General features: G+C 41.8%; 1 protein-coding gene across 2 annotated transcripts in view; it reads right to left on the bottom strand.

Annotated features, from left to right (window-relative positions):
- Window positions 1-25,632, bottom strand: part of ZNF608 (zinc finger protein 608) — a 102,960-nt gene that overhangs the window by 49,212 nt on the left and 28,116 nt on the right. For both annotated transcript variants that reach the window (XM_045565851.1, XM_045565852.1), the window contains one exon: window positions 9,743-9,998. In XM_045565851.1, the coding sequence (XP_045421807.1) occupies window positions 9,743-9,998 (256 nt within the window). The remainder of the gene's footprint in view (window positions 1-9,742; window positions 9,999-25,632) is intronic.

Here is a 25,632-nt window from a genome sequence, read left to right on the forward strand (position 1 = left end):
TAAAAAGATCAATGAAACATAGCAGAGCTCAGAAATAGACTTACATAAATACAGTCAACTGTGGACTTTCAGTGATAATGATGTGTCAATGTGGGTTCATCAACTGTAACATATGTACCACTCTGGTAGTGGATGCTGATAGTGGAAGAGGCTATGCATGTGTAGGGGCAGGGGGCATATGGGAACTCTCTGTACCTTCCTCTCAATTTTGCTGTGAACCTAAAACTGCTCTTAAAAAATAGTCTTTAGGCCAGGTGCAGTGGTTCATATCTGTAATCCTACCACTCTGGGAGGCCAAGGCAGGAGGACCACTTGAGGCCAGAAGTTCAAGACCACCTGGGTAACACAGTGAGACTCCGTCTCTACAATAAAGAAATAAATTAGCTGGACATGGTGGCTCGCACCTGTAGTCCTAGCTATTCAGGAGGCTGAGGCAGGAGACTCACTTGAGTGCAGGAGTTTGAGGTTGCAGTGAGTTCTCATGACGCCACTGTACTCTAAGCCAGGCAATAGACCAAGTCTCCAAAAAAAAAAAAAAAAATAAAGTCTTTAACAAAATAGTATATCCACTGAAAGATCTCAAGTATGTTTTTAAAAATACATATTAGAAAGCTAAGACACGGACAATGAAGGCAAAAATAGCCAAGTACAAGTGGGACTACATAAAACTTAAAAGGGTCTGCATAGTAAAGGAAACAATTAACAGAGTTGAAAAGGGAACCTAAGGAATGGGAGGAAATACATGCAAACCCTGTATCTGATAAGAGGTTAATATCCAAAACATATAAGGAACTCCTTCAAAGCAATAGCAAAAAACCAAATAACTCAATTTAAAAATGGGCAAAAGACTTGAACAGACATTTCTCCAAAGAAGACACACCAATGGCCAACAAGTATGTAAAAAGATGCTCAGCATCATTAACCCTCAGGGAAATGCAATCAAAACTATAATGAGTATGAATTAGAGAATTAAAAGACAGTAACTCTCCTTCTGAGTATTTATCTAAAAGAATTGAATTCTGATCTCGAACAGATATCTGCACTCCCATGTTCACTGCAGCACTATTCACACTGGCCAAGACTTGGCAACAACCAAAGTTTCCATCGATGGATGAATGGACAAAGAAAATGAGGAATATACACACGGTGAAATATTGTTAAGCTTTTAAAAAGGACATCTTGCCATATGTGACAACATGGATGAACCATTTTGCTAAGTGACATAAGACAGTCACATGGATTCCACTTATAGAAGGTATCTAAAGTAGTCAACCACATAGAAGCAGAGTAGAATGGTGGTTACCAGGGACTGTACAGAGAGGAAAATGGGAAATTGTTATTCAGCAATTTCCTATTTATGTAACTTTTAGCTGTGTGATTAAATTCTAGAGATCCGCTGTAAAACACTGTACCTACAGTTAACAATTTTTTTAAAAAGCTAAGAAAGTGAACTAAGTGGTCACCTGAATTATAGATTTCTTTTCCTTCTATGTTTTTACTTTTCTTCTCAGATGTCCTAAAAAATGGCCATGTATTCCTTTTATAATCATAAAATAAAAACCATATTGAGGATATGAATGATTTAAGGGCAAAAGCATGCCAAATATTTTGTTTCTCCTTTTTTGTGTTGATTAACCAAACAATAGCAAGGTTGGAAGAGAAAATATAGCAACATGTAATCAGATTTTATAATCGATTTTTAAAAATCAGTGACAAAGTAGATTTCTCAAACTATATTTTCAATTGTCTAACTTAATGTAAGAGTTACATATCCCTCACTAAAAAGCTACGCTACTAAAACTTAAACAGGTATCAAGACCATATCACTTTGTTGTACGAACTGATTCAACATTCAGCAAATATGTATGGCGTGCTTACTCTGCGCCAGGCGCTGAGGCTCCAACAGTGAACAAAACAGATGGAATCTGTGCACTTAAGAAGCTCACAGCATAGTGGGGCTGAAAGGGATGGTTTGTATACATCAACCCAGCTGAAGCTGATTCAAGTACTGCTGCCAAAATCAGATGCTAGAACTATAAAGAAATTCCTATCATTCCATGCTTAAAAATAAACTCCAGTTATTACATCACATTTGACTCCCTCCTTCCAAAGAGCACTTTGTGAAACATACAGGAGCTTTCTGAGCAGTGATCTCAATCCAGGACTCCCAGGAATGGCGTGAAGAGAGGGCTCTGCAAGTTCAACCACAAGGGGGTTCAAATTCAGACTCCCCCGCTCGCCACATATGCTGCCTGGTACCGGGGAATCTCCTTTATTAAATTATAGGTAATAGGGAGCTTATTTTAGACTTTGTTCTGGGGATTAAAAGAAATCATTACCTAGCAATAAGTCAGTACTCAACAAATCAGTCCCTTCTCTTATCCATATACATGTTTACACATAAAAACAACAAAGAATCAAATACAAAGATGTAAAAGTCAATGAATGAAATGGGGGGACTGGGGTAAGTGGTAGTGACTGCTGACGGATATGGGGTTTCTTCTGGGGTGATTATAGTGTTGTGAAATTAATTTTGGCAATGGCATACAACTCTAAATAAACTAAAAACCACTGAATTGTATTCTTTAAATGGGTAGATTATATGCTGTGTGAATCATATCTCAATAAAGCTGTGATAAAAAATTGTATTAAAAAAAAGGTCAATAAAATACTTTAGTCGATATGCCTACGGGGCCAACAGCTATTCTTTGCAGCCAATCTCCATTTTGTAATTAGAAAATGTATCTTCAGTTCAAAGTCACTATAATATTAAGATACGTCCAAGATTTCCTTACCTACTCCTTCTTTACAGGGTAAAGATAAACAAGCAGATGGGACAACACCACACACACACACACACACACACACACACAACACAACTCTTACAGAACAACTTAAGTCATTTACTATACCTAAATCCTAAGAGAACATTAGTTTTACATTCTGTATTTACATGTAAGAATAAGTCTGACTATAACATCAACCAACAAAAAGGTAACAAGGCCTTTACACAGTAAGTTCAAACCTTGTCACTTCATTACTTAACACCTACTGTCACCACCAAAATAGTACACAAATAACACCAAAAAAAATTTAGACTAGAAACATTAAGCTGAATCCTACCTAACAACAGCTTATTTTTCACATTCACAAGAGGTATAAAATGACTCTGTTGTTGCTTTCCAGCAAAACACACAATCACTCATCATATCCAAATTTTGGCTGCATTACCGCATCAGTAAAGCATAAAACAAGTAGGTGCAAGAGTAAAGCAATACCCAGGAAAACAGCACAAAACCTGGGAAAATTGCTTCCTTCCTTTCTCTCTCCTTCATCCAATATGTATTGAATGTCTACTCTATGCCTGTTTGCAGATCTGACCTCCATTTTTGCTCTTTATATTTTTCTGTGAGGTTGGTAACATTAGCTTCATTAATCTTTTGTTTTTTTCTTTTCTTTTTCTTAAAGACAGGTTCTTGCTCTGTTGCCCAAGCTGGAGTACAGTGGTGTGATCATAGCTCACTGCAGCCTTGAACTTCTGGGCTCAAGAGAGCCTCCCCAGTAGCTAGAAATACAGGTGCGAGCCACTGCACCCACCAGCTAGTTTTTTGCATTTCTTATAGAGATGGGGGGGGGGGTTCTCACTATGTTGCCCAAGCTAGTCTTGAACTTCTGGCTCAAGAGACCCTTCCACCTTGGCCTCCCAAAGTGCTGGCATTACAGGTGTGAGTCACCACACCTGGCCTAGTTTCATTAATCTTGAAAATACTTTGCTGAGTTTTGTTGTTTATTATATATCCTTAATTCAATTTTATTTTTAAAAAAATGTTCACCACTGTACTCAGAATAATCAGAGGTAAGTAAGATGGTACATGGTCCGGCAAAGAGATAGATCTGATTTTCTATTTGGGGTGCTTTTTCCATGTGCAAGTGGACGGCAGGAGTGCGCGTGAGTGCACTGCCACCTTTGAGCTGCTCTGCCACCAATGGCGACGGACCTCCAGGAGCCATCCACACTGTCCTCGGCAGCCCCCACTGCATGATGGCCCAGGAAGGGGAAGGAAAAGTTCACGCTGACGATCAAGGCTGGACCCTTTTTCTTATCAGCACAGTGATTAAACAACCATGCTCACCTGCCAAACTCACATACGGGACACTGTTTTAATCATCACTGATTTGGGGGGTAATAAAATACAGAAGCTGAAAGTGATCATCCCCTTGTGAGTCAAAGTTGAATTTATAAAATCACTGGGATTTACCTCAATAAATAATATTTCATTCTGTAACGTACTGCACCAACTCCATGCTCAGTTACTGAAAATATAAAGTAAGCTTGCTTAATCTCATCTCAAATTAATTAAAATTTAAAAAGAAATGTTCTATTTTAAGTAACAAGATTGGTAAGTAAATACTGCAGAATAGGAATAACAATACTATACCTTAGACTCACCCTCTGTTATGCAGAATCATCTGCATTTTTTTTTTTTTTTTTTTTTGAGACAGAGTCTCACTCTGTTGCCCGGGCTAGAGTGAGTGCCCTGGCGTCAGCCTAGCTCACAGCAACCTCAGACTCCTGGGCTCAGGCGATCCTCCTGCCTCAGCCTCCCGAGTAGCTGGGACTACAGGCATGTGCCACCATGCCCAGCTAATTTTTCTATGTATATTTTTAGCTGCCCGTATAATTTCTTTCTATGTTTAATAGAGACGGGGTCTCGCTCTTGCTCAGGCTGGTCTTGAACTCCTGAGCTCGAACAATCCACCCGCCTCAGCCTCCCAGAGTGCTAGGATTACAGGCGTGAGCCACCGCACCCGGCCTCATTTGCCTTTTGATGAACTACCCAGAAACCCCCTACAATGCACATTTAAATGCTATCCTCTTTATGACTGGAGATACAGGAGAAGCAGAGGAATTCAAAAACATCTTTGGTAGCTTAGAAGAGAATCACCTATTTCTCCAATTAATTACCCTGAAAATATTAATTCCCAAAATCACTTTTCTTTCCTTGGAAAACAAAGAACATCAGGTGAAGGGCTGGATAGAAACAAGCCTTCCTCCTTCCTCTCACACCTGGTGTCGAGTTTGCTCATTAAAATCATCCTATCATAAGTTGCCATGTTTATTTCCTTTGTCCCCTCTGAAAACTGGCTGATTCTGAGTATAATCCTTTATTTGCTACATTAACAACTTTCCTTAATACTAAGGGTTTACGAACCATTTCAAAAGTGATTCAGCAGAGACCACACAGAAATAAAGGTATTGTGTCTTGTTCACTTGAGAAATCAACAGTAAGGTCCACCACCACCATATTAATAAATTAGGAAGAGTGGTACAATGGTTGTCCGTGAAGCCCTGCAAACTCTCTGCAGAGTCCATGTTGAGGGCCCCCTTTCTCATTAGCCCTCTATCTAAACCAACGTGTTCATCTGCCACACGACAGCATCTTGGTAGACACTACCTACTCTGGGAGGGAAACAGGGCAGGTATTCCTGTTCATCTTATACCTGGGCAGGTGAGGCAGTAACAAATGTGGCTTCCTTAAAAGAAAAGGTCAAGGAACTTGCACAAAGCTAGGCCATCCACTCTTTCCCTAGATGGTGGTTCTCAACCTTGTTTGTACATTAGAATCACCTGGGGAGCTTTGACAGAACACCAATGCCAGGTCACCCACCAAACCAGACCAAACTGCCAGTCTAGACCAATTAAATGCCTGGGGCAGTGCCTGGGCATCAGCACGTTTTTAAAGCTCCCCAGGTGGTTCAAAGGCACAGCACTGAGAACCGCTGTCCTATAGCCTATATATGTTTAAAAGGCCATCACAGGCAGACACCAGTTTTATTTCTCTCTCTTTTCTTCTGTGGCTTTGCTTAACTAGTAGGAAAGTAAAGGGGTCAGGAATGCCCAAGTGGCAGAGCAGTAGTGAACGACAGTCGTACAAGGAATGATGGATTCAAGTGAAACAAGTATGTTCTCAGGTATGGCAAAAACAAACAAACAAACAACAAACCAAAACAATAAGAAACGTGATTCAATAAAAATCAAAAGAAAAACACATTCAGGAGAGCTAAAAAGCGAAGTTCAACACATATGTATTTATACACATTGCTGTATACATCATGTTTTTTCTGGTTTTTTTTTTTCCCCCAAAAAAGGAGCAAATTTTCAAACAACTATACATAGGCATGTGTGTCCCAAATGTCAGAAATGAAATGCTAAGGAAATTCTTTCCAACATCTGTGAGTAATTTTGTACAATACATCATTGCTTCTATGCATTCACCTTAAAGGAAAAAGATCAGAGTAGAATAACCAAACATCCAAACGCAGTAATAGTTTTTCTCTCCTATTAAGCATGATCTGAAACCCACTAATTTTTTCCAGAGGGAACTTGACTAGCAACACTTTATTCCTGAGCATAACTCCGTTCTTAGACAGCCAGGACTTCCCGTGCTGGCAGTAACTCTACAGGGAAACACTGACTGAAAGAACCCTCCTCTAAGGAGGAATTCCAAGCACAAGAAACAGTGAAGCACGAAGCAGACATTGCACACTCCCGCCTTGCTGCTCCCCCCATCACCAACCAAAGAAATCACAAAAATAGTCCATATTCCCCAAAGCCTGCAGATATGAACTCTTAAAATCCAAGGATCTTAAAACACAGGCACATATACAACCTCTGCACACACGTTGAGTGCATACAAAAAATTAGGTTTGTGGAAAACACTACCAGTTATCCAACACCCTCAAAATGAAAATACCCAGGAAAGGATTTTATCCAACTCAATCTACAGGACATTAGTCAAAGGTACCTGGCAGTTTTATAAGTGCTCACCTTGAAGCTCTTTGTGAGTGAAACCTCACACTACTATTGTAGCCTACTCCCCATCCCCACCCCCGCCCCCGCCCCCAATCCATCTCTTTTAGCTCTGCCAAGTAACTGGCTCCAACTGTGTTTGTTCTGTGTTTCTCTTTGTTTTTCCCGAGAGGGAAAAATTAATGCTCAAATGGGTTTAATTTTAAAGTGGTACAAGAGCTTTAAACACATGCAGTGAGAAAAAATGCAAATGGAATGCTCCTGAAAACGACTGCACACTGAACACACATCTTAGGACCTCGGCCTTTAACTGAGACGAGTTCTTACATTCTACAGAGGTCAGAAGTTTAGTTTATCCAGCAAGAATAACTCTATTAACAGCTCCAGCTCCCTCTTGTCACCACAGTAAACATCCACACGTTCCAAATCCTGGAAAATGTGAGGCAGGAAAGAGGCGGTTGGAGGCGCTGAGGGCCCGAAAGCCCTCTACAGTGATCAGCGAGCGCGTACGAAGACATCCACGGGGAGGGGTGGATCGCAGCGCACGAAAGCAGCGGGGTCGGGCTCAGGAGGCCAACTTTTCAGAGGACAGGGTGGAACTGGTGAGGCTTAATGTACATGACTATCAAAAGATGATAGTAATAATAATACCTTACAGCTCTTTATGTCCCGAGTATCAGAATTCCACATCGACTCATGTACTGCCTGTAGTTTTGCAACACAGGTTTTTTTCTAAAATAATCCTATCTTTTATTAGAGGCTAAGGTTAAAAAGTCAAAACTAAGCCGACTTCTAAGCAAAGGGAAAAATAACCCAAGCCTTAAAGCTGTTCCAGAGTTTGTGGCTAATTTTATGTCATCTACCACCCATGAGGTCACACTGCAGGAACTCAGTCCTGCCCCACACTTGAATAAATAAAATCATGACAAGTAACAAACTGACCGGTGCTAAGTCATAGCTAAGAAATGGGAAGACAGCACTTCACCCTAATGAGGAAATTATCCAGGTACAAGAAACTCTGAGGTTCAAGTTCATGGAAATTAACCCCTTACCTGTCCAAAGCTTTCTCTGGTCCTGAAAATTTGCACCTAAACGAATTAATTGTGCCCTTCTTAGTGTCTTGATTCCTGTTCCGTACTTTTCACACTGAGGTATCACCCTTACCCGCTACTTGTGCTTCAGGAAGAATCCAAGGGAATGCAAACTCACAACCCAAAGAGAGGTGGCAGACAGACGCCTGCTCCCCACAGGAACCCTCGCCCTGGAGGGTGTCTGAACAACAAACAAGATGAAAAAAATTTAAGGTTGGCTCCTCCTACGGCAATTCCTCCCAATGTGGTTCCACAGTATGGTTTTAAATGGCTTCCCAAAATATCTGAAAAACCCAAATTAAAAGGATAAAGAGGGAGGAGACCCAAAACCAAAAATGTCTAAAGCCAAAAGTAAATTTTAATCACTTCCATTTGAGCAAACAGGAAAGCTCACCATAGCTACTGCTGTCATTCCCTTTCTCCGATCGCTTCTTGTATACTTCTTTCTTCTTCCTTACTGCTGCTATCTACAAAGCTGTTTTATTTATTTACAAAATATACACCATAAGAGTATATTTAATGTAATACATAGAACTCAGAGAGTTCTCTAAGAATCTTTGTTTTTCTATCCTGAAACAGCTTGAGCTGTTTTCTGCCTTCTAACAACCTGTCGCCTGATTTTCATTCTTCATTTTTATTTTCATTCCCCAGTGTGCCACTATCTTTAACTATTTATTCCCAACTACTTGCCCAGCAATTTTCCTCAATCTATCCTGCTTTCCCATCCCTCTTTTGCATACATTTTACCTTTTCCCTTTGGGTTTTGGCCCTCAATTTTCCCCCCTGATTTAGAAAAACCTGATGAATGATTTTGAGTCTCAGACCTTTCCTATTATCCTCATTCTTGCCCTTACTCCTCTCAAAATGACCATGAGATTGACAACTGTCATCTCCTTTACCCTTGAGCAATCTACCTTAAAGGGAAAAAAGTTTCTCCTTGTTCTTCATTCTCCTGTGTTCCCCTGCTATACGCTGGGGCACGATTCCTCCTAATTTTTTCTACTTGTTCCCCAGTGGAGCAATGCAGGTCTCTCCCTGGTATTTAGTTTTCAATTATCGGTGAAGCTGTTAATGACACTGGCCAGTGAAACACTCTGTACCTGATGGTTGTGTGCTATGAGATGTGGCCAACCATGATTTAGATCCCCTATCAGCAGGGCATATGCTCTGATTTATATTTCCAGTAGCAATGTTGGATTAATCCTGATCCATTTCTCTTGAACCTTGTTTCTCTGGTGACTAACGGATTGCACTTGCCAAACAGCTTGCTAAGTTCAGGGGCAGGAAAGGTTCTATGTCTCTGGCCATAGAAGAGAAGTGACTGCCTTAACTAGAGCTTAAGCCTTTGACCTTGGCTTCATTAGCTCTGAGCACCAACCAGCCACAACCACATCATGACAATGATCCTCGCTATGTGCAAGAACCCTTGCTCAATTCAGAAGGTAAATATAAACTTCTACGACACAAAAACAACCACATCAAGACAGATTGGTTGGCACCACAAGAATAAACTAAACTTAAGGGACTATCTACTTCCCAATCTCCACAGCACCTTTCAGGGGAAAGGTAAACCCTGACCCTGCTTCTCACAGTCCTTCCACGTTAGCACTTAAAAGTGGAGAATCACTTTTAGAGACTCTGACTCATCCTGAATTTTTGTAAAAGCAGCCACGAACAAGAAGACAAACAGTTCTTATTTCAACACAAATCCAGACAGCATAAAAACCAGTTTTCTTTCCTCTCCAAATACCATTACACAAATTCCCCTCACAAGTGGACATTAATACATCATGGGGAAGAGGGTGTGGGGAGTATATAAAAATAAAAAAATTGTATTTACCTTCTTCTGTTTCATGCCACACGATCCCTTCCAAATTCACACTGGTCCCAGGTTCACAGGGCCCAAGACACTCTGGCTCTGTCACTACTCCAACTTCACATGTATTGACACCCACGGAACGAGTCCGAACCAAAAGCTGTTCAACCGGTGCTGCAATATTGGATGAAGATGGGGAAAAGTAGGAGGGTAGAATCTGAGGCGTGAGACTGCTGGAAATCGGCGGTGGTGGTGCTGGCACTGTAAACAGGGGGTCAACCTGAAAGACAGACAGGCTTACTGCAGTGGTGCTGCATTCTGTGACTTCTTCTTCATGCAATCTGTTTACATCACTTCTAGAATATATCACCATTCCAAATTCCATTTGCAATTATAATATGCTTCGTGTGTTTTCATGGTGCCAAAATATAAAGTAGAATAGAAATGAGCATTTTATTTTTTCATGCCAAACAAGGTTAAACATTAGAGCACAGATTCCGGAATCATAGGCCTTCAATGTTCTTCTAAATTCACCAATGGACAACCGTTAGTCCCAGCAGATGTGAATGGAATATGCTTTACAAAATTAAAGCTCTTTCCCACTTGGAATGAAATCTTATTTTTAAAATTATAACATTTTCCAAAGGAGAAACTCCAATAAACACTAATAAACAGCAACAAATACATTATTGGACATTTAAGTATAGGAACTAGACTAAAACTGTTTTGAAAGTACTTTATAAACCATAATAAATTAAATCACTACTGAAATATATTAACTTACTCTGCTGGATATATAAAATATATAAACTTGATTACACACACTGAAACACATAAACTGGATATTATTAGCACGTATGAAGTGTAAACTCCTAATTAAGTATTCTATTGCAAAGTTTAGCAGAATTCATATAAGAGGGGAAGTAAATGTGTGTGCCCAACATTAACAGAACTTGAGTTTCTCCAATGTACAAATCCTTTAGTGGTTCGACTTGTAAAGATCCCTGATGAGTCTGATCAAGGCTCAGTAGCCCTCTCTCTAAATCCAGGAAATAGAAATTACAGCCAAGTACAAGATCTTGTCGGGCAATGACATCTCCCTTGCACCCGTATCCCCAGGAAAGCAGCAAAGGGAGTTCTTCATCACAGAAAGTTTAGAAGTCTGGCCATAATGAAACCAAAGGCTATGCGTGTACTGAACAGGCACAGCAACCCATTCAATCATTTGGCCCATTCTAAGACTGCTACACAATAGCCAAATGCAAAGTCTGTACCAGGACTCCAGATTACCCATGTCCTGGTTTTGCAGATAGACACAGCCTAATATACCTTGCATGTATTATCAGTTGGGCTAAATAGTCATATATGTAAAAAGGACACATAGAAAATCATTCTTATAAAATTCTCTCGCTCCTTCGGTTGTTCATATACTCCCAGTTATTCTTCTGTAAATTATCCTTTATAGCCACTTGGCTACAGACATAATCTCATCTAGTCTTTGTTGTTTAAAAAAAACAAAGAGTGTATTTCAAGGGAGTTATATGAGGAAGTATGCTCCTAGTTAAACAGCTGAAGCAGTCATCTGTGTGGGCTCCTTGTTCATATGACTGTAGGAACTATTTCTACAGTTTGCATTTCACTAAAATGATAAACTGACGTTCACTTGCCTGAGTGATCCAAGATGCAATAGAACAGCCTTTCACCCATCTGCATGTTAAAAAAAACTTAATTTCCTGCTCTCAAAGCTGCCATAAAACTTCTTTTGCTCCATGCTTTTTATTGTTCTGCATTCTTGATCACAGAGCCCAAAGAAGAAAAGCATTTAACAGCCCCAAACCCCAGATACGGTGATTTATGCTTTTCTGTAAATGTAGCTTAATGTGGATCAAAGTTCGCACTGATAGTTCTTATTTTAAAACTGAGCTGACAAATGAAGAAAGGAGTCCTAAGGGAGGAAATTTAAAGGGAAAAAAATCCAATGCCACCTTGTAGTCTTTATTTCAACTAAAAGATTGTGTGAATTTTGATTCAATTCTAGAATCTAAAACAAACAAAAAAAAAGACCAAAGAAAATTATAAACCATCTTCTACTGCATTTTTCTGCATGCTTCTCAACGTCTTAATTTGTACAGTTAGTTGTAAATTGACTGCAATTTGATGCTACGAATTGAAATTGAAAAGACAAAATGGAACAACATTCTGAAAATGTTCTTTACATCACCTGAACAACAGCATGCATTAATACCGGGAGAGTAAATATAGCTTCCATTGGATGTGCAAGAAACTGGAATCAAATTAAAGAGGTGAGTGGTCTTAGAATCAATTCTCTGATTTGCAGATGAAGACACAATAGGGCAATGAATGCAGTAAGAACTATGGGGGCAGAACATGTTGATACTAGGATTTTGGCCCCAACTCTAACACTAAATAGCTTGTGCCTTAGAAAGTCATTTAACCTCTCTGAGACCCATTTCCCTCAACTGCAAAATGTATATTATTCAGCCTTCTAATATTGGTGAGAAATCCTACCACAGCAGTTGCTAGACTAAATCCCTATTTCAACATAACCCCCGCCTATAGATATATTTGCATACATGCACACACATACTATTTGGGATATTTACATAATTTCCAAGATCAAATTTCTAAAGAATCCGGATGGCTGAAGGGGAAAAGCCATGGTATTCTGGACCTACTTTTAAGTTAACTGTCTTTATTTCCATTAACACAATCCAAATGTAATGATAAAGTTTAGATGATGATATTTATAGGAGGGACCTTGGAGCCCTGTCCAACATGTTTTAAAATAAGAAAGCTGAGGTTCAGAGAGTATGACTATAAATGTGAACTTAATCATAAATAGTACCCCAAAGTGGTAATAGTCTAAAACCCCCAAACCCAATAGATAATATTGTCTTAAAGGCTCAAATCTTTGACTTACACAAGTGAATTTCTCTCAGTTTTTTCACTAGGGCTTCCTCACGGTAGCTCAAAACTGCCATCCCTGTAGGTACTATGGATGAGCACTACCAGTGAGAGAAGAGGAAATCTCTTCTTCCCCTCCCTCCCCGTGGGATTTCTAGATTTGGAGGAGGAAGTGGAGCTCAAAGACCACCATGTGGTCTACCGCAAGCCCCTTTTCCCTAGAAGTCACAAAGTGGAACGGGGGTTTAGGGGAGGGGGGGGGAATTACAGCCATTCCCAGAAGTGTTTTATCTGGCAGGCATACTACTTTTTAAAATATTCCAATTTTTTACCAACGATTAAAACAGCACGGAAGAGTCTAAACTTCCACTATCTCTTAAAATAATAATTGGGGCCAGGCGCAGTCACTCATACCTATAATCCTAGCACTTGGGGAGGCTGAGGCTGGAGGATCACTTGAGGCTAAGAGTTTGAGATCAGCCTGGGCAACATAGACAGACCCTGTCTCTACAAAAAATAAAAAGTTAGCTGGGCATGGTGGTGCACTCCTGTAGTCCCAGCTGCTCGGGAGGCTGAGGCAGGAGGATATCTTGAACCCAGGAGTTTGAGGTTGCAGTGAGCTGTAATAGTGCCACTGTACTCCAGCCTGGGCAACAGAGCAAGACTCTGTCTCTGATAATAAGAATAAGAATAATAATTAGATAATGTGCTTTGCTGGGCCCACATTCCTCACGGCATCAGCTGACAAGGCTCAGCTCCACTACAGCCTTGCCATCTGACTTGCTGGGCCGCAGGCAGCTTCCGTTTGTGCTTCCGGCCTTTCCCTGAGACAAATACAGAATGCTCCAGCTAGCAAGTCACCTAGCCCAAGCTCCTCATTCTAGAGAAAACTGTGGCCCACCTTTGTGCCCGGGCAATAAACTATCTCCAGTGGCAGCCCAGGTAAGCATAAAAGAGTAGCATCCTGCATGCAGAAAATGTACAGGAGTTCAGCACACACTGGGAGACAAAAGAGGGAGAAAGGCAAATAATTCAAAAGAGTGTGGCAGTTCTGTCTACCAGATAATGCCCCCAGTGGGAGATGTTCCCCCTACCAAAGGTTTCAGTTCCCTTGTATCTCACAGTGTCAAACACGAAGCCACATATATCATATGTAAAGCAGGATTTTAAAGGACTTTCAGTAGTTATTTTTGCGTTATACAAAAGATCAGCTCCATTGCACCCTGATTTCTCAGGTCACTGATCCCTACCCTGAACCACAGTTTCTTCAACCAAGGAAGCTCATCAAGCAGAGGGTGGCACAGTTTCCACAAAACTCCTCCACTGAGGAGGCAGAACGCACCTGGGGTTCTGGCAGTAGACAGGCTTGGGTTCAAATTCTGGCCCTATGGATACTTGCTGTGTGGGACCCTGAGCAAGTCACTGGGCTTCTCTAAGGCTCAGCGTCTGGATCTAAGAAATGGGAGTAATAATAATTCCACGCCCCATCCCGGCTGCAGTGAAGACTCAGGGAGATAACGCATGCAAAGTGAACGCTCAGCCCGGTAAACACCGGCTTAAAAATAAAAAAGGCCCAGGTCTGATATTACAGTTCCCTAACCCTGCACACAACCTTACAAAGCTCCTTTTTATATCCTACCATATTTAACATAAATCTATAATCCCCTCCAAATGCATGGTTAAGTGTGGTTAAAGTATGTTAAAAGTATAACAAAAAGGGCTTAACCCTGAGAAGCTCAACCTGGAAAAATACAGCTTCTTTCCTACACTAGCATCTGGCGGCGGTCGACTGGCTTACCCCACCCCATTTCATAACGTCACGGCAAAGACGGGATCGCTGCAAAGGTCCTGATGAGCCCCACGATCTCCTCCTGCTCCAGCCAGCTCAATCACGCACCCCCCAGTGATGGCTGCATTGCTGCTGTGTGCCAGGCCCTGTGCAACCTGCTAGAACAGCTGCCCGCACTGACCCGGTCTCTGTCCTTGCAGACTGACTGCTCTGTAGGCGAGCCTGTGATACTAGTCAAATAATCACCCAAATAGGACAAAATTACAACAGTAATTGTAGAACCACATCCAAGAGACCACTCATGGTGGCCTGAGTACAAAATGCAGGGTGTCAGTGGAGGACAGGGTGGTGCAAGAATCGGTCTTTGGAGTTGGAATCCCAGCTCTGCTGTGAGCTACATAACCTTGGGCCAGTAGCCTGATCTTTGGGACTCAGCGCCTTCATCTGTGAAATGGAAATAATGTCAGGCTAATGGGACTACTTCATGAGATCATACAGATAACCTTAGCTCAGGGCCTGGGATAGAGTAGCTCTCAATAAATAGGAGCTACTGCTATTGTCAATATTATTATCATTATTTCAAATACATTTGAGACCTGAACTAATAAGAAATCAATAGGTGGTTTGGCCCTATGGGGCTAAATGCTAGGATTTGCTACACCAGAGCCAATTCGAGAGAGGCAATTACAAATTCCTTTCTGAGGGGAGAAACTCTAATATAGCTCTAATCTGATAGTCCTCATTTAAAAATTGGTCGGCGATTATTAGTCTAATAACACTAGTAACTGGACTAAAAGATCAGAACAGAGAACCGGCCAGTTTTAGCAGTGGTTCTTTTGTCAAAGCTCTGTCCTGTCATCTTGATGGGACACTGATGTAACCTATTAGAACCCAAAAGAGGAAAGCAGGGAAGCAGCCGTCTCCAGTGGAAAAAAAAGACCCATAAGTCTAACAGCTGGTGGTGGCAGCCTGTCAAACTGAGGAAAGTTAATGTCAAGAACAGACGCACGGCAGTCTCTCACTGTTATTTTTGCATGATTATTCCCAGGTGTTGGTGCACGCTGAGCAGTAGCCTGGCGATTTATCACGGAGAGAGCCTAAGAGCATGGGAGGGGCGGCGGGGAGGGGGAAGGGAGGCGGGGAAGAAAAGCTTATTTACACAGATAGCGGCACTTAGTGTGTGTATTCAGAGGACTGGGGGTGGGGTGGGGGTATCTGCGGAGAAATCCTGGCAACATTTCTCTGTTCACCTTATTTCAAGGACTTCCTTAGTGCTGATGAGCAAGGAAGGCTCCAAGGCTGGAGTGTGGGTGGGGGCAGCTTCTTATCACTCAAGTTTTTGACTGTTTTGGCCAGTGATGGTTTCAGTACCAGAAACTGACACCTAGTGAGGAGGGGTCACCAGGGCAGGGCTCCAGCAAACACTCTGCTCCACAGGGACCAACAAAGGGACATTCAAGGTGGCTCTGCTGCATGAGACAGCTGCCAGGCAGAGGGAGAAGGGGAGACCCCGGGCTGTGGAGATAGGCGAGCCTCCTGAACGCTCAGATTCCCTCCCTCGCCCAGGGTCAATCTGAACCCTGACAGGGGAGCTTGCCACAGGTTTCTCCCATCTGTTGCCAAAAATCTCCACACCCACCCCGCTATTAACCCCTCAATCCTGGGATTCTCAGATCACCAACAACCAGAGGAGGCATGATGCTTTTATTTTACTCAAGAGTCAATATTTTTACATTCTATGAGCGTGCTAGGGCACGATTAGCTAATGCTCACGTTTTCTCCATATCCCGGTATTTGGTGTTATCATGAGACTGTCCACGGTCACCTCTTAATTTAAAAAGTATTAGGGCAGAGACTGCACTATCTTGTAGGGGAAATCACAGCTCTTTGAAGCTGACCACGGCCACAGTCTCTTACTTGGCATTTTAACCACCCTTTCTGCCTGACATCACTGCTTCATTAGCAAAGCAGGGGAAGCTTATAAAAAACTGTTTCCTTAAATTAGGCACTGTTCTTTTCTCCAAAATTAATCACCAGGGTTGAATTTCCATCCCTGATGGACAAACGTGTAAGAATGTATTTTGGTCATTCCTAATTCCGCCTTTCCTAAATGCAGCAGAACCATGATCAAAGCGCTTCATGCTTTCAGCTTCCTACAAAAACAACACAGGCCAATTCTTACTAAAGGTCTCAGGCACCACCCGTTTTTTTGCCTCTAAACTCTCACAACATTCCCACTTTACAGAGGCAGAAACTGAAGATCTTAGAGATGGGCAACTCATGGAAGCAACTGAAATTCAAAGCCAAAGCTCCCTGATTTCAAAAGCTTTCTTGTAAAAAACAGTAACATCAGCAGCTACTTTTTAACAGATGCCATAGAGGGATTACGGCTGTTCTGCCACACATAGTGTAAAGGGATGATGCTGTGCATTCCCTCATTCCATCTCCACGAGGTGGTCATGGGAATATTTTACAGGTGAGGAAAAGGAAACCTGGGAAAAGTTAAGTAACTGAAAAGGTCACGCAGGGGTCTGTGGCCGGGCCAGAATTTGAGCCCACATTGGTCTAACATTAAAAGTAAACTCTTCTAAGTGTAAAATAGAACACGAGGTGGAAAGAAACCTTCCTCCAAAGGTAATTTCCAATCCTTTTCTGCATGTTGCAAGCCACACACCCGAATCACCTTTTATTACCCACAGTTTAGAATAGTACAATCTCTTCAGAAATCTCATTTTAAAACCCTACTGAAACCAAAGCTCAGGTTTTGTTTCATTATTGTTGTTACTGTTTTAAATCATCCAATTCTAAAAGCTACAAGTATGGACACTGACTGGGAATAATAAAACTATTTCCATTTTCTCATTACCCGGTGTGAAGACCAACCCTGCCTAAAGAAAAAGCCACCAAGGGCTCAGGGTTTCACTGCTGAAGTGCCGCCAAGGCTCAGCAGCTGACGTGGTGGGGCCCGGCCTGGGGATGGGCGACCAGGGCTCTGGCCCCAAGACCAGCAGGGCCAAGAAGGATGCCTTTATGTCCGGCCAGGACCCCAGCCACGCCGGAATTCCAGAATGCCAACGACCCAGGGCCTCTAAGGCACTACTACTCCAGTGGGTAGGAAAGGGGGTCACTGATTGTTCGCGTCTGACTGCCAAAAGTGGCCCTGTGTTCAGATCACAAAGCGCAGATGGCCAGCCACATGTGTCAAATACACTTTAAACAGCAGGGACTATTTTTAACTTTGTTCTCTAGCCCTGACCCTTTTCAAAGCAAAACAGAAGGTACTGAGGATGTAAAGATAGCGTATAATTAAACTACTCAACGTCTTACATTTTTTTCTTACGAAGGCAAACCAAATTCCTCCCTCCAAGGCCTGTGAGCGCGCAGAGCTCCACGGCAAGGCGACACTGCTGGGGGGCAGATGCAGCCTTGGGGACTCTCCACCAGTCACACACTTCCCCTCATCTGTGTTCTTTGAGAAAAACCTGTCCTACTGCTGGGCCGCAGATACTTAATCTGTTCCTAAAGTGCCGCTGACATCTTTCACTGCTCAGAGAGCTGGTGTACTTTAAATAGTGGCTGTAAATGATCTGCGTTTTCATTTCTGGTTCATAAGGATTCTCTGATTTCCTCTCATCATATTTCCAAAGACTGTTAATAAGCCAAAAAGAAGGGAGACCCTTGTAAAGGTACTAAAAAAAGACTGGCCTTTTCACCAGTGCCATTGCTTGTACAAAGCTGAATTCCTGAAAAGTTCCACATAAATTCCATTTCTGTCGATTAGATCTTTTTCCCAATCCCTTAAGACTGAGATTTAACGTGGATGCGCCTGTATTAGCCAACAAGTCAATTTCAAAACACGTGAATAACGCATCTATCTTAGCCGATACTGGCCCCTGGCAAATGCACTGACTGTGTGACTCCTAATTTCTCCTTGAAGTTCGGTTGAAATCAGGGACAGGGTGGATGTCTCTCGGCGTCGCCCTTCTGGAAGCAGGCATGATTTGAAGAAAGGAGAAAGGAGGGAGAAAAAGGACAGAAAAGCCTGTTTGGGAAACACCACCTTATTCCCATTTCTCTTAGCTAACAGCAGTTCTTTTCCTTACTTTACATTAAGGAATCCCACAACCACCTAAAAGGAGTATGTTCAACCAAAATTTTAGACATTTAAATTATAAACACAATACATGCTGGTCATAATAAATTAAATGACAAGAAAGTACCTGAGTCACACTGTGTAGGAACTAGGGTAGTGTCTTGAAAAGGGTCCCAAACCTGGTTTTTCAAAGCATCGTGGCTTGGCCACAGAAGAGGACAATTTTGACTCCCTGCCCAGGATACTATCTTGGTACCATTCACTTTCCTCCCTGCAGAATGTGAACATTGCTCACATCAATTCAACACGTGTCTCAGAGGCTTGGCATGTATGTCTCACCCCTCTTCTCTCCAGACCTCCCAAATGTTGGTCTAAAACACTGATCAATTTCAATAAATTAATGACAGCTTTGAAATTTTAATTTCGTATTAAAGCCCAGTTAAAACAACTGGGTAAAGCTCTCTATAGTTTATCACAGAGATGGAATCGTTAAAAAGAGAAGGACAATCACAAAGCTCCTACGTTTGTATCTTCATACGTATCTATATACATGCACGTGTACAATATATCCACCCATACATAATACTTATCCACATACCTATTTTTGCAGATACTTTAGAGACATATTCATTCCTACTGCAGCTCTGCAGAAAGGCCAGGGTGGGCTTGCACATCTGATTTTGGAACCTGAGGACACTGAGGTCCTAAGTGGTGAGTCACCTCTCAGGGTCAGGAGCAAAACCAGAGGCCAGGCCTGTTGTGGGGAGGTCCCTCACGGCCTCCACCAAGCTCTGTACCATAACCCAAACCTTTAAAGGTTTCTTCCCACAGACCCACAAACAAAAAAAAGCAGCTCCCAGTCCAGAATTTGGTTTCCCTCCTGAGAACAGAGCACATTTTAAAAGCCAACAGGTCGCTCTCCGGCGAGAACCCCTCTTCCAGCAGTTGCTTGTGTGCCCTCTCAGCACTGGCACCCACAAAGCATACAGAGGGAAGCACTTTTCGTTTTATAGCCATCTGTGTTGCTTGAATTTTAATATGAGCATGCCCTACTTTTATCATTTTTAAAATGATATTCAAAAACTTTTTAATAAAAAAATGCTAAGCAATTCCACTGTAGAATAAAACTCAACAGAGCAATGCAGAGAGGAGAGGGCAGATGACCGAAGGCTATTACGTGAGCCCCTCATGAAGAGTCCTGAAATCCGCAAGTGAGTCCCAGGTGGCACAAGGACCCAGTCCGTGTGACAGGGGACTACGTATTCACCCCACACCCTGCCCTTTACAAGGGTTGCTGTTTAAGATGCCTCACTGTTAGGGAAGTCATTCCCTCATCCAACACATTTTTGCCAGGTGCCCCTGTGTACCAAGCATGGCTCCAGGAGCCCTTCTGGAGCCCCGAGGTGGCCAGGCAGTGGCTGCAAACCAGGGCATGGTCAGGGCTGAGACAGTGGGTTGAGAGACGCTCCCCAGGGCATTGTGGGAGCACCAGGGGGGTGCGGCAGGTGTGCAGAGGTGGACTATAAGGATGTGTAGGGCTCGGCCTGGTGACAGACGGGAGTGCAGGCAGAGCTGAGCCACTCTGGGTGCCACACTCAGCTAAGGGGCTGGCAGCTCAGGGCATCAGGGAGCTCACAAAGAGCCCGGACCAGGCTAAGAATTTGCGAATTTACTGTGAAGTCAGAAGAGAGCACTGAGGATTTTAAAGTAGGAACACAGGAGGATCAGATTATTCATTTGATTTAAAAAAAAAAAAAAAAGCACATACTGGAAGCTATGGGAAAACCGAGGTGGCAGGGCAGGACTGGAGGAAGGCGTCACAGTACTGCAAGCAGAGACAGCACCTGGTGGGGGGTGGGGAGGAAACGGGGGCAGAGGATAAACTCAAAGATGAGCCCCAGGTGTCTGCTTCAGTGGGTGAGTGTCAGTCCCTGGGACCAGGAGGATGGGCAGAGAAACGCCTGTGGGGCAAGGTCTACCAGGCACATGGACAGAACTGTTTGGAACTCAGGAGAATGATCTAGACCAGAGAGAGGTCACTGGCACAGAGGAAGTAATGAAGCCAGAGGAGTGGCTGAGATGGCTCAGTGAAAATGGGAAGTGTGTGAAGAGAAGGGGCAGAGCCCTAGACCCCGGCAGTGATGGGGCAGAGGGGAAGGGAAGGAGCGGGTAGCTGATGAGGTCCCAGCAAACCCGAAGAGTAGAGTAACCCAAACCAAAAGAGAGAGGCTCTAAGATGAGAGAGGTCTGAGAGGCCTGGTGTCCAACACCACGGAGAAGCCACAAGGAGACCGTGTCCACCCTGTGGAGCTGGCCCAGTTTCCTCCTTACCCTCCACCTACCAGAAGAGCAAAGCCGCCGGCTTCTGAAAATCTGCAGATTCCTAACATTTCCCTTAGTTTCACCCTAACAGCCATTGGCGGTGTGCCCATAGTGCGGCCCCTACACGAACCTGGAACCTTCTATTTCCATCTAGGTGAAGAAATAATGACTCCACACTGTGCATGGCTGCAGTCACCTTTCTTCTGTTAGGTAACTCACAATCTTTGAGAAATCAGACCTCATCCCCAAGTACGTCCCCGTCCCGCAATGCTTTGTGGCTGCCAGGAAGACAAGGAGCCCCTTCACTACAGGAGGCTGGATCACAAAACCAACGAGGATCCTGAATAAGCTTTTCAACCAGCCCTCCACCCTGATCCTGGCCCTCCCGGAGTGATGTCCTGGTAGGGTCCAACGCATATCCCCCCTTAAGAATCACTTTCCAGCTTTGAGCAGAGATAAACTTTCTCTCCTTCCTTTCTCTCTTACTACTCTCATAGTCTTTAAAATTAGGTTCCCTAGTTCCCTAGGTGGTAGGGTATTTCCACCCTACGAGTCCCATTTGAGCACCACCCTCCCTTTGCCGTCTTAGAGCAATGAGCCTTTACAGAGGGGATGTCACAGGCAGCTGACCCTGCTTTGGGTTTCTCTTAGTCCACAGTCTAGTTCAAGGGCTACCCAATGATGGCCGATGGGCCAAATCCGGCCAACTGCCTGTTTTTGTACGGCCTGAAAGCTAAAAATGTTTTTTACAGATGGACTTTTGCAATCAATTTCATGATAGCAAACACTAACTTTGAACCTCTATTAAGCGAAATTTTATCCCTTCCCACAAAAAAAAAAAAAAATCCATTCTTCTCATTAGGAAACCTGTATTACCAAAAATTGTACTCAATTACTATCAATGGATTTTAAATTTTGTCAATTAAAAAATTTTGTGGAAATTTGTTTTCTCTCATTATGTAAGTACCTACATAATGTCCGTGATTGTACCTACAGAAACATCCATGATTTTGCCTCTTGGCCTGCCAAGCCTAAAATATTTACCAACAGCCTTTTACAGAAAAAGTTTGCGGACCCTTGGTCAAGTTAATGAGAAATGCCTGTATTTTCAATAGCTCATCTAGGTTCACCCTTGGACTTCACTGTAGGTTGGTGGGGAGGAGCAGAGGGGACTGAGTATGTTGGGAGAGGGCAGGAAGAAAGAGAAAACAGGAAGTAGGGAGAAGTGCAGAGAATTCAAAAAGCAAGCAGTAAACATCCAGATCCCTTTCTGAATGGGGGATAAAGAAAAAAAATTAGTGTACACACTATTGAGCTCTCTCAATAAAACCCAGGAGTCATAACCCAGAGGAGACAGGAGCACATTCCAATTCTAGCTTAAGCAGTCATCACTTAGAACATGCAGCATTTACTAAACATCTTTATTACGGCAGCCAATATGCTCAGTGCTAACCAAGACAGACAAGATCCTTGCTCACACAGAAGTGCATTTACAAAAAAAAAAGAAAAGTCAATAAATTACACCTCCTCATGAAATAGAAGAAACTTAAGCATCCTATGTAGTTGCGAAGTGTTTCTGATAATATTTTAATCTTAAAAACCAAGATATTTTATCTTAATTCCCCCACAAGTCAATGAACTAGATGAAACAATTATTGTTCTCTAATATATTTTGTTGGAGACTAGAAATGAACCCCAAGAGATCTGGGGTTCTTTCATCCAGAAGTCTAGTCATGGATGGGACAACTAAGGCCATCAGTCCCTGAAGCTACTTCTCACAGAAGATAATGACAGGCTGGTTGATGTTACATGCCATGTGCCCCACTAACACTTCTAAACTGAGTAATATACTGCAATAAACAAAGAGTGCAATCTCTGTGCTTGGATCTCATGTTGCTTACTTTCTAGCTGTATAATCTCAAAAATTTACTTAACCCTTTCTAAACCTCAATTTCCTTACCTATAAAGTAGAGATCATAGTATTACCTAATTGTATTTAATGTAACAGACACATTAAATGAGATATTCCCTATAAAGCCCTTAGTGTCCCCAACACATAAGTGCTCAACAAATGTTAGTTATTCCAGCATTTAGTTTCCACCAGTCTCAATAGCACATGTTTACAGGGCTTGCTTAATTTGTCACATGGCTAAACCAGCACATTAAAAACATATTGCTGTGCTCTCTGAAAACCAGAGGACAGTTTTCAAATGAATCGAAAAATGAAAAACTTCAAAATACCTGGGGATGGATTTGTAATTGAATATTTACAGTTATTTAAAATCAGGTATATAATAAGATTTTATTTTAGCAGAACAATGATTTTTTCTCTTCCAAAAGCTGGTGTCCTGGGAGGAATCCTAGACTAAGAATGAGATCAGGATCTTACAGTGTCAACAACCATAAAATGGCATTAAGAAAGCTTGCCTCAGCTATTTTATAGTAGATACTGTAACATCTGTAAGATTTCTTAACCAGTGAATAAGACATTTTATATAATTGGGGGTCTATATCCTAATAACATACTATCAGCACCCTGTGAGCAAGAGCTTCCCGTATCTACATTAAAATATACATTTCTATTATATGCTCCCTTAGGTGTTGCTAATTTCCAGTCAGTCGATAAACACCTGCAACACAGTTTGAGCTTTAAACTAAGCTAAATTTAAATCAAGTTGATTTGAATCATGATTTTAATCATCAGTCAGGAAAAACTGGTATCTTTTAAAATTAAAGAATGCATGTTTTATTTTTGCCATAATGATAATATATATACCTCATAAAACTCATAGATGTATGTACATATACTACTGTTTAGAATAAAACATTATTTAAAATTAGTGTAAAAAACCTTTTAAAACATTCCCATTATTTTTATTTTTAATATTACCATCTAGTCCTTACATATACATATATATTTTATATAATGAAAACCACATACCGTACCTTTTTAATGCATTTTTGTCATATTTCACAGCTATATGAGAAACTATAATATAGTTGCTTTATGTATCAAAACTAAATGAAGCAGCCAGGCATGGTGGCTCATTCCTGTAATCCCAGCACTTTGGGAGGCTGAGGCAGGAGGGATGTTTGACACCAGGAGTTTCAGGCCGCCCTGGGCACCTTAGCAATACCCCATCTCTTTTAAAAAACAAACAAACAAAAACCCTAAATGAAGCACCTATTTAAATCATTCAACGACCATCTCCTCTAAGTTAATCATGGGTATTTTTCCACAGTGCGTTAAAATCTAATAACCATAACCAAAACAATTTACATTTAAATTGTTTTGTTTAATTAAAAAAAGGGGGGGGACTTTCTCCAACCACAAATCATTTTAAGATAAGCACCTTAAGCACCTTTGTTCATCGATGTTAATATTTATCAAGAAACATTTATTCCTTGACTATCGTGCTTATTTTCATTACAGCCCAAAATTTACTAGGGAAAAGGAGCTCTCATGTCAAAGCCACTCTCAGGCAGTTAAGGAATAAACTGGTGACCTAGAATTAAGAACATAAAAACTCTGAAGTTCTGACATCTTACGTGACTTTTGTTTTGTTTTGTTTTGTTTTGTTTTGGTGGGGTGGGATGGGGTGGGTGAAATTCGTTTCAGGTAGCTTCGGTTGTAAGTGCATTCTCCTGTATTATTTATATTCTAGAGCTCTAGTAACTCTTTAAATTCTAATAATTTATTAACAAAACCCCCACGTCCTATCTTTGCCACAGAACATAATTTTATTCTGAACTTATAAATGTGGATAAAATATTTAACTTCTGACACACCTTAAAACTATATAAATTTCTCTTAAAAGCAATGTGACTTCTTAAAAATCCACTTTTTAAAAATCAATTTCTTCAATTCACAAATACTTCTGATTTAACCATTTCTTTGGAATCTAATATTTCAGCTCAAAAATTAAGTGAAGATAAACTAATGTTAACAAAAAGACCTTCTTGAGGGGCTCTCAAACTATAGAGCCCAAGGATAATACAAAATTACAAAAGCACAGCAAAATGATGTTAGCAATTATTTAGTCCTTTTTTAAAAAATTTTTCTTAGTTTTATAGATGGGGCAAGTTACCTCAAGACCACAGGAGTTTGTGGCCAAATAAACACCCAAAACTTTTCAGAAATTCCCAGAGCTCACCATGTGTATGCAACATGCAACCTGGTTTCACCTCCTGCATGCAGAGTTCTGAGTGGATGGGGGGCTCTGGGTGTGTCTGTAGCCACACAATCATCCTCATGTTGGCAGAGAGACAACAGATACAAATTCTGTAGCTGTTACCTCTTCCTCTTGTAAAACCTTCTTGCCTGCTCTTGCCCTTCTATAAAGCAGAATCATACCTTGACGCCCAGGCTCAGCACTTAACTATGACTGAACAATTAGTGCAATCTCACAGTTCTAGATGGCCTGTCCCACCATGTCACAATCTGAGCACAGGCCCACATTCAGAGGACTTCCTCCCCGGTGGCCTCTCTTCTTCTTTCAGAGTGACACAGCCTTACTCCATTTATGTTGGAGGAAGTAGCCAAAGCAAAAGTATGACCTGCCATCCCAACTCGTACATCTTCCCATGGAAAGCAGGTAATCTTTCTCTGCTTATCATTCTCCGAATGCCTTGTTAGGGTAACAACAAAAAAGAAATTCTTTCACATGCGTTACAAAGTCTAATATTTTGTCAAACAGAAATGAAAAATAAACCTAATCTAAGCTGTCATAGAATAATGAAATGCCCCTGGCAGTTCCATCAAAGTATGCAGACATGTACGGACTC

Source organism: Lemur catta, chromosome 12 (genome assembly GCF_020740605.2).
Source record: "Lemur catta isolate mLemCat1 chromosome 12, mLemCat1.pri, whole genome shotgun sequence".
NCBI classification, from domain to species: domain Eukaryota; kingdom Metazoa; phylum Chordata; class Mammalia; order Primates; family Lemuridae; genus Lemur; species Lemur catta.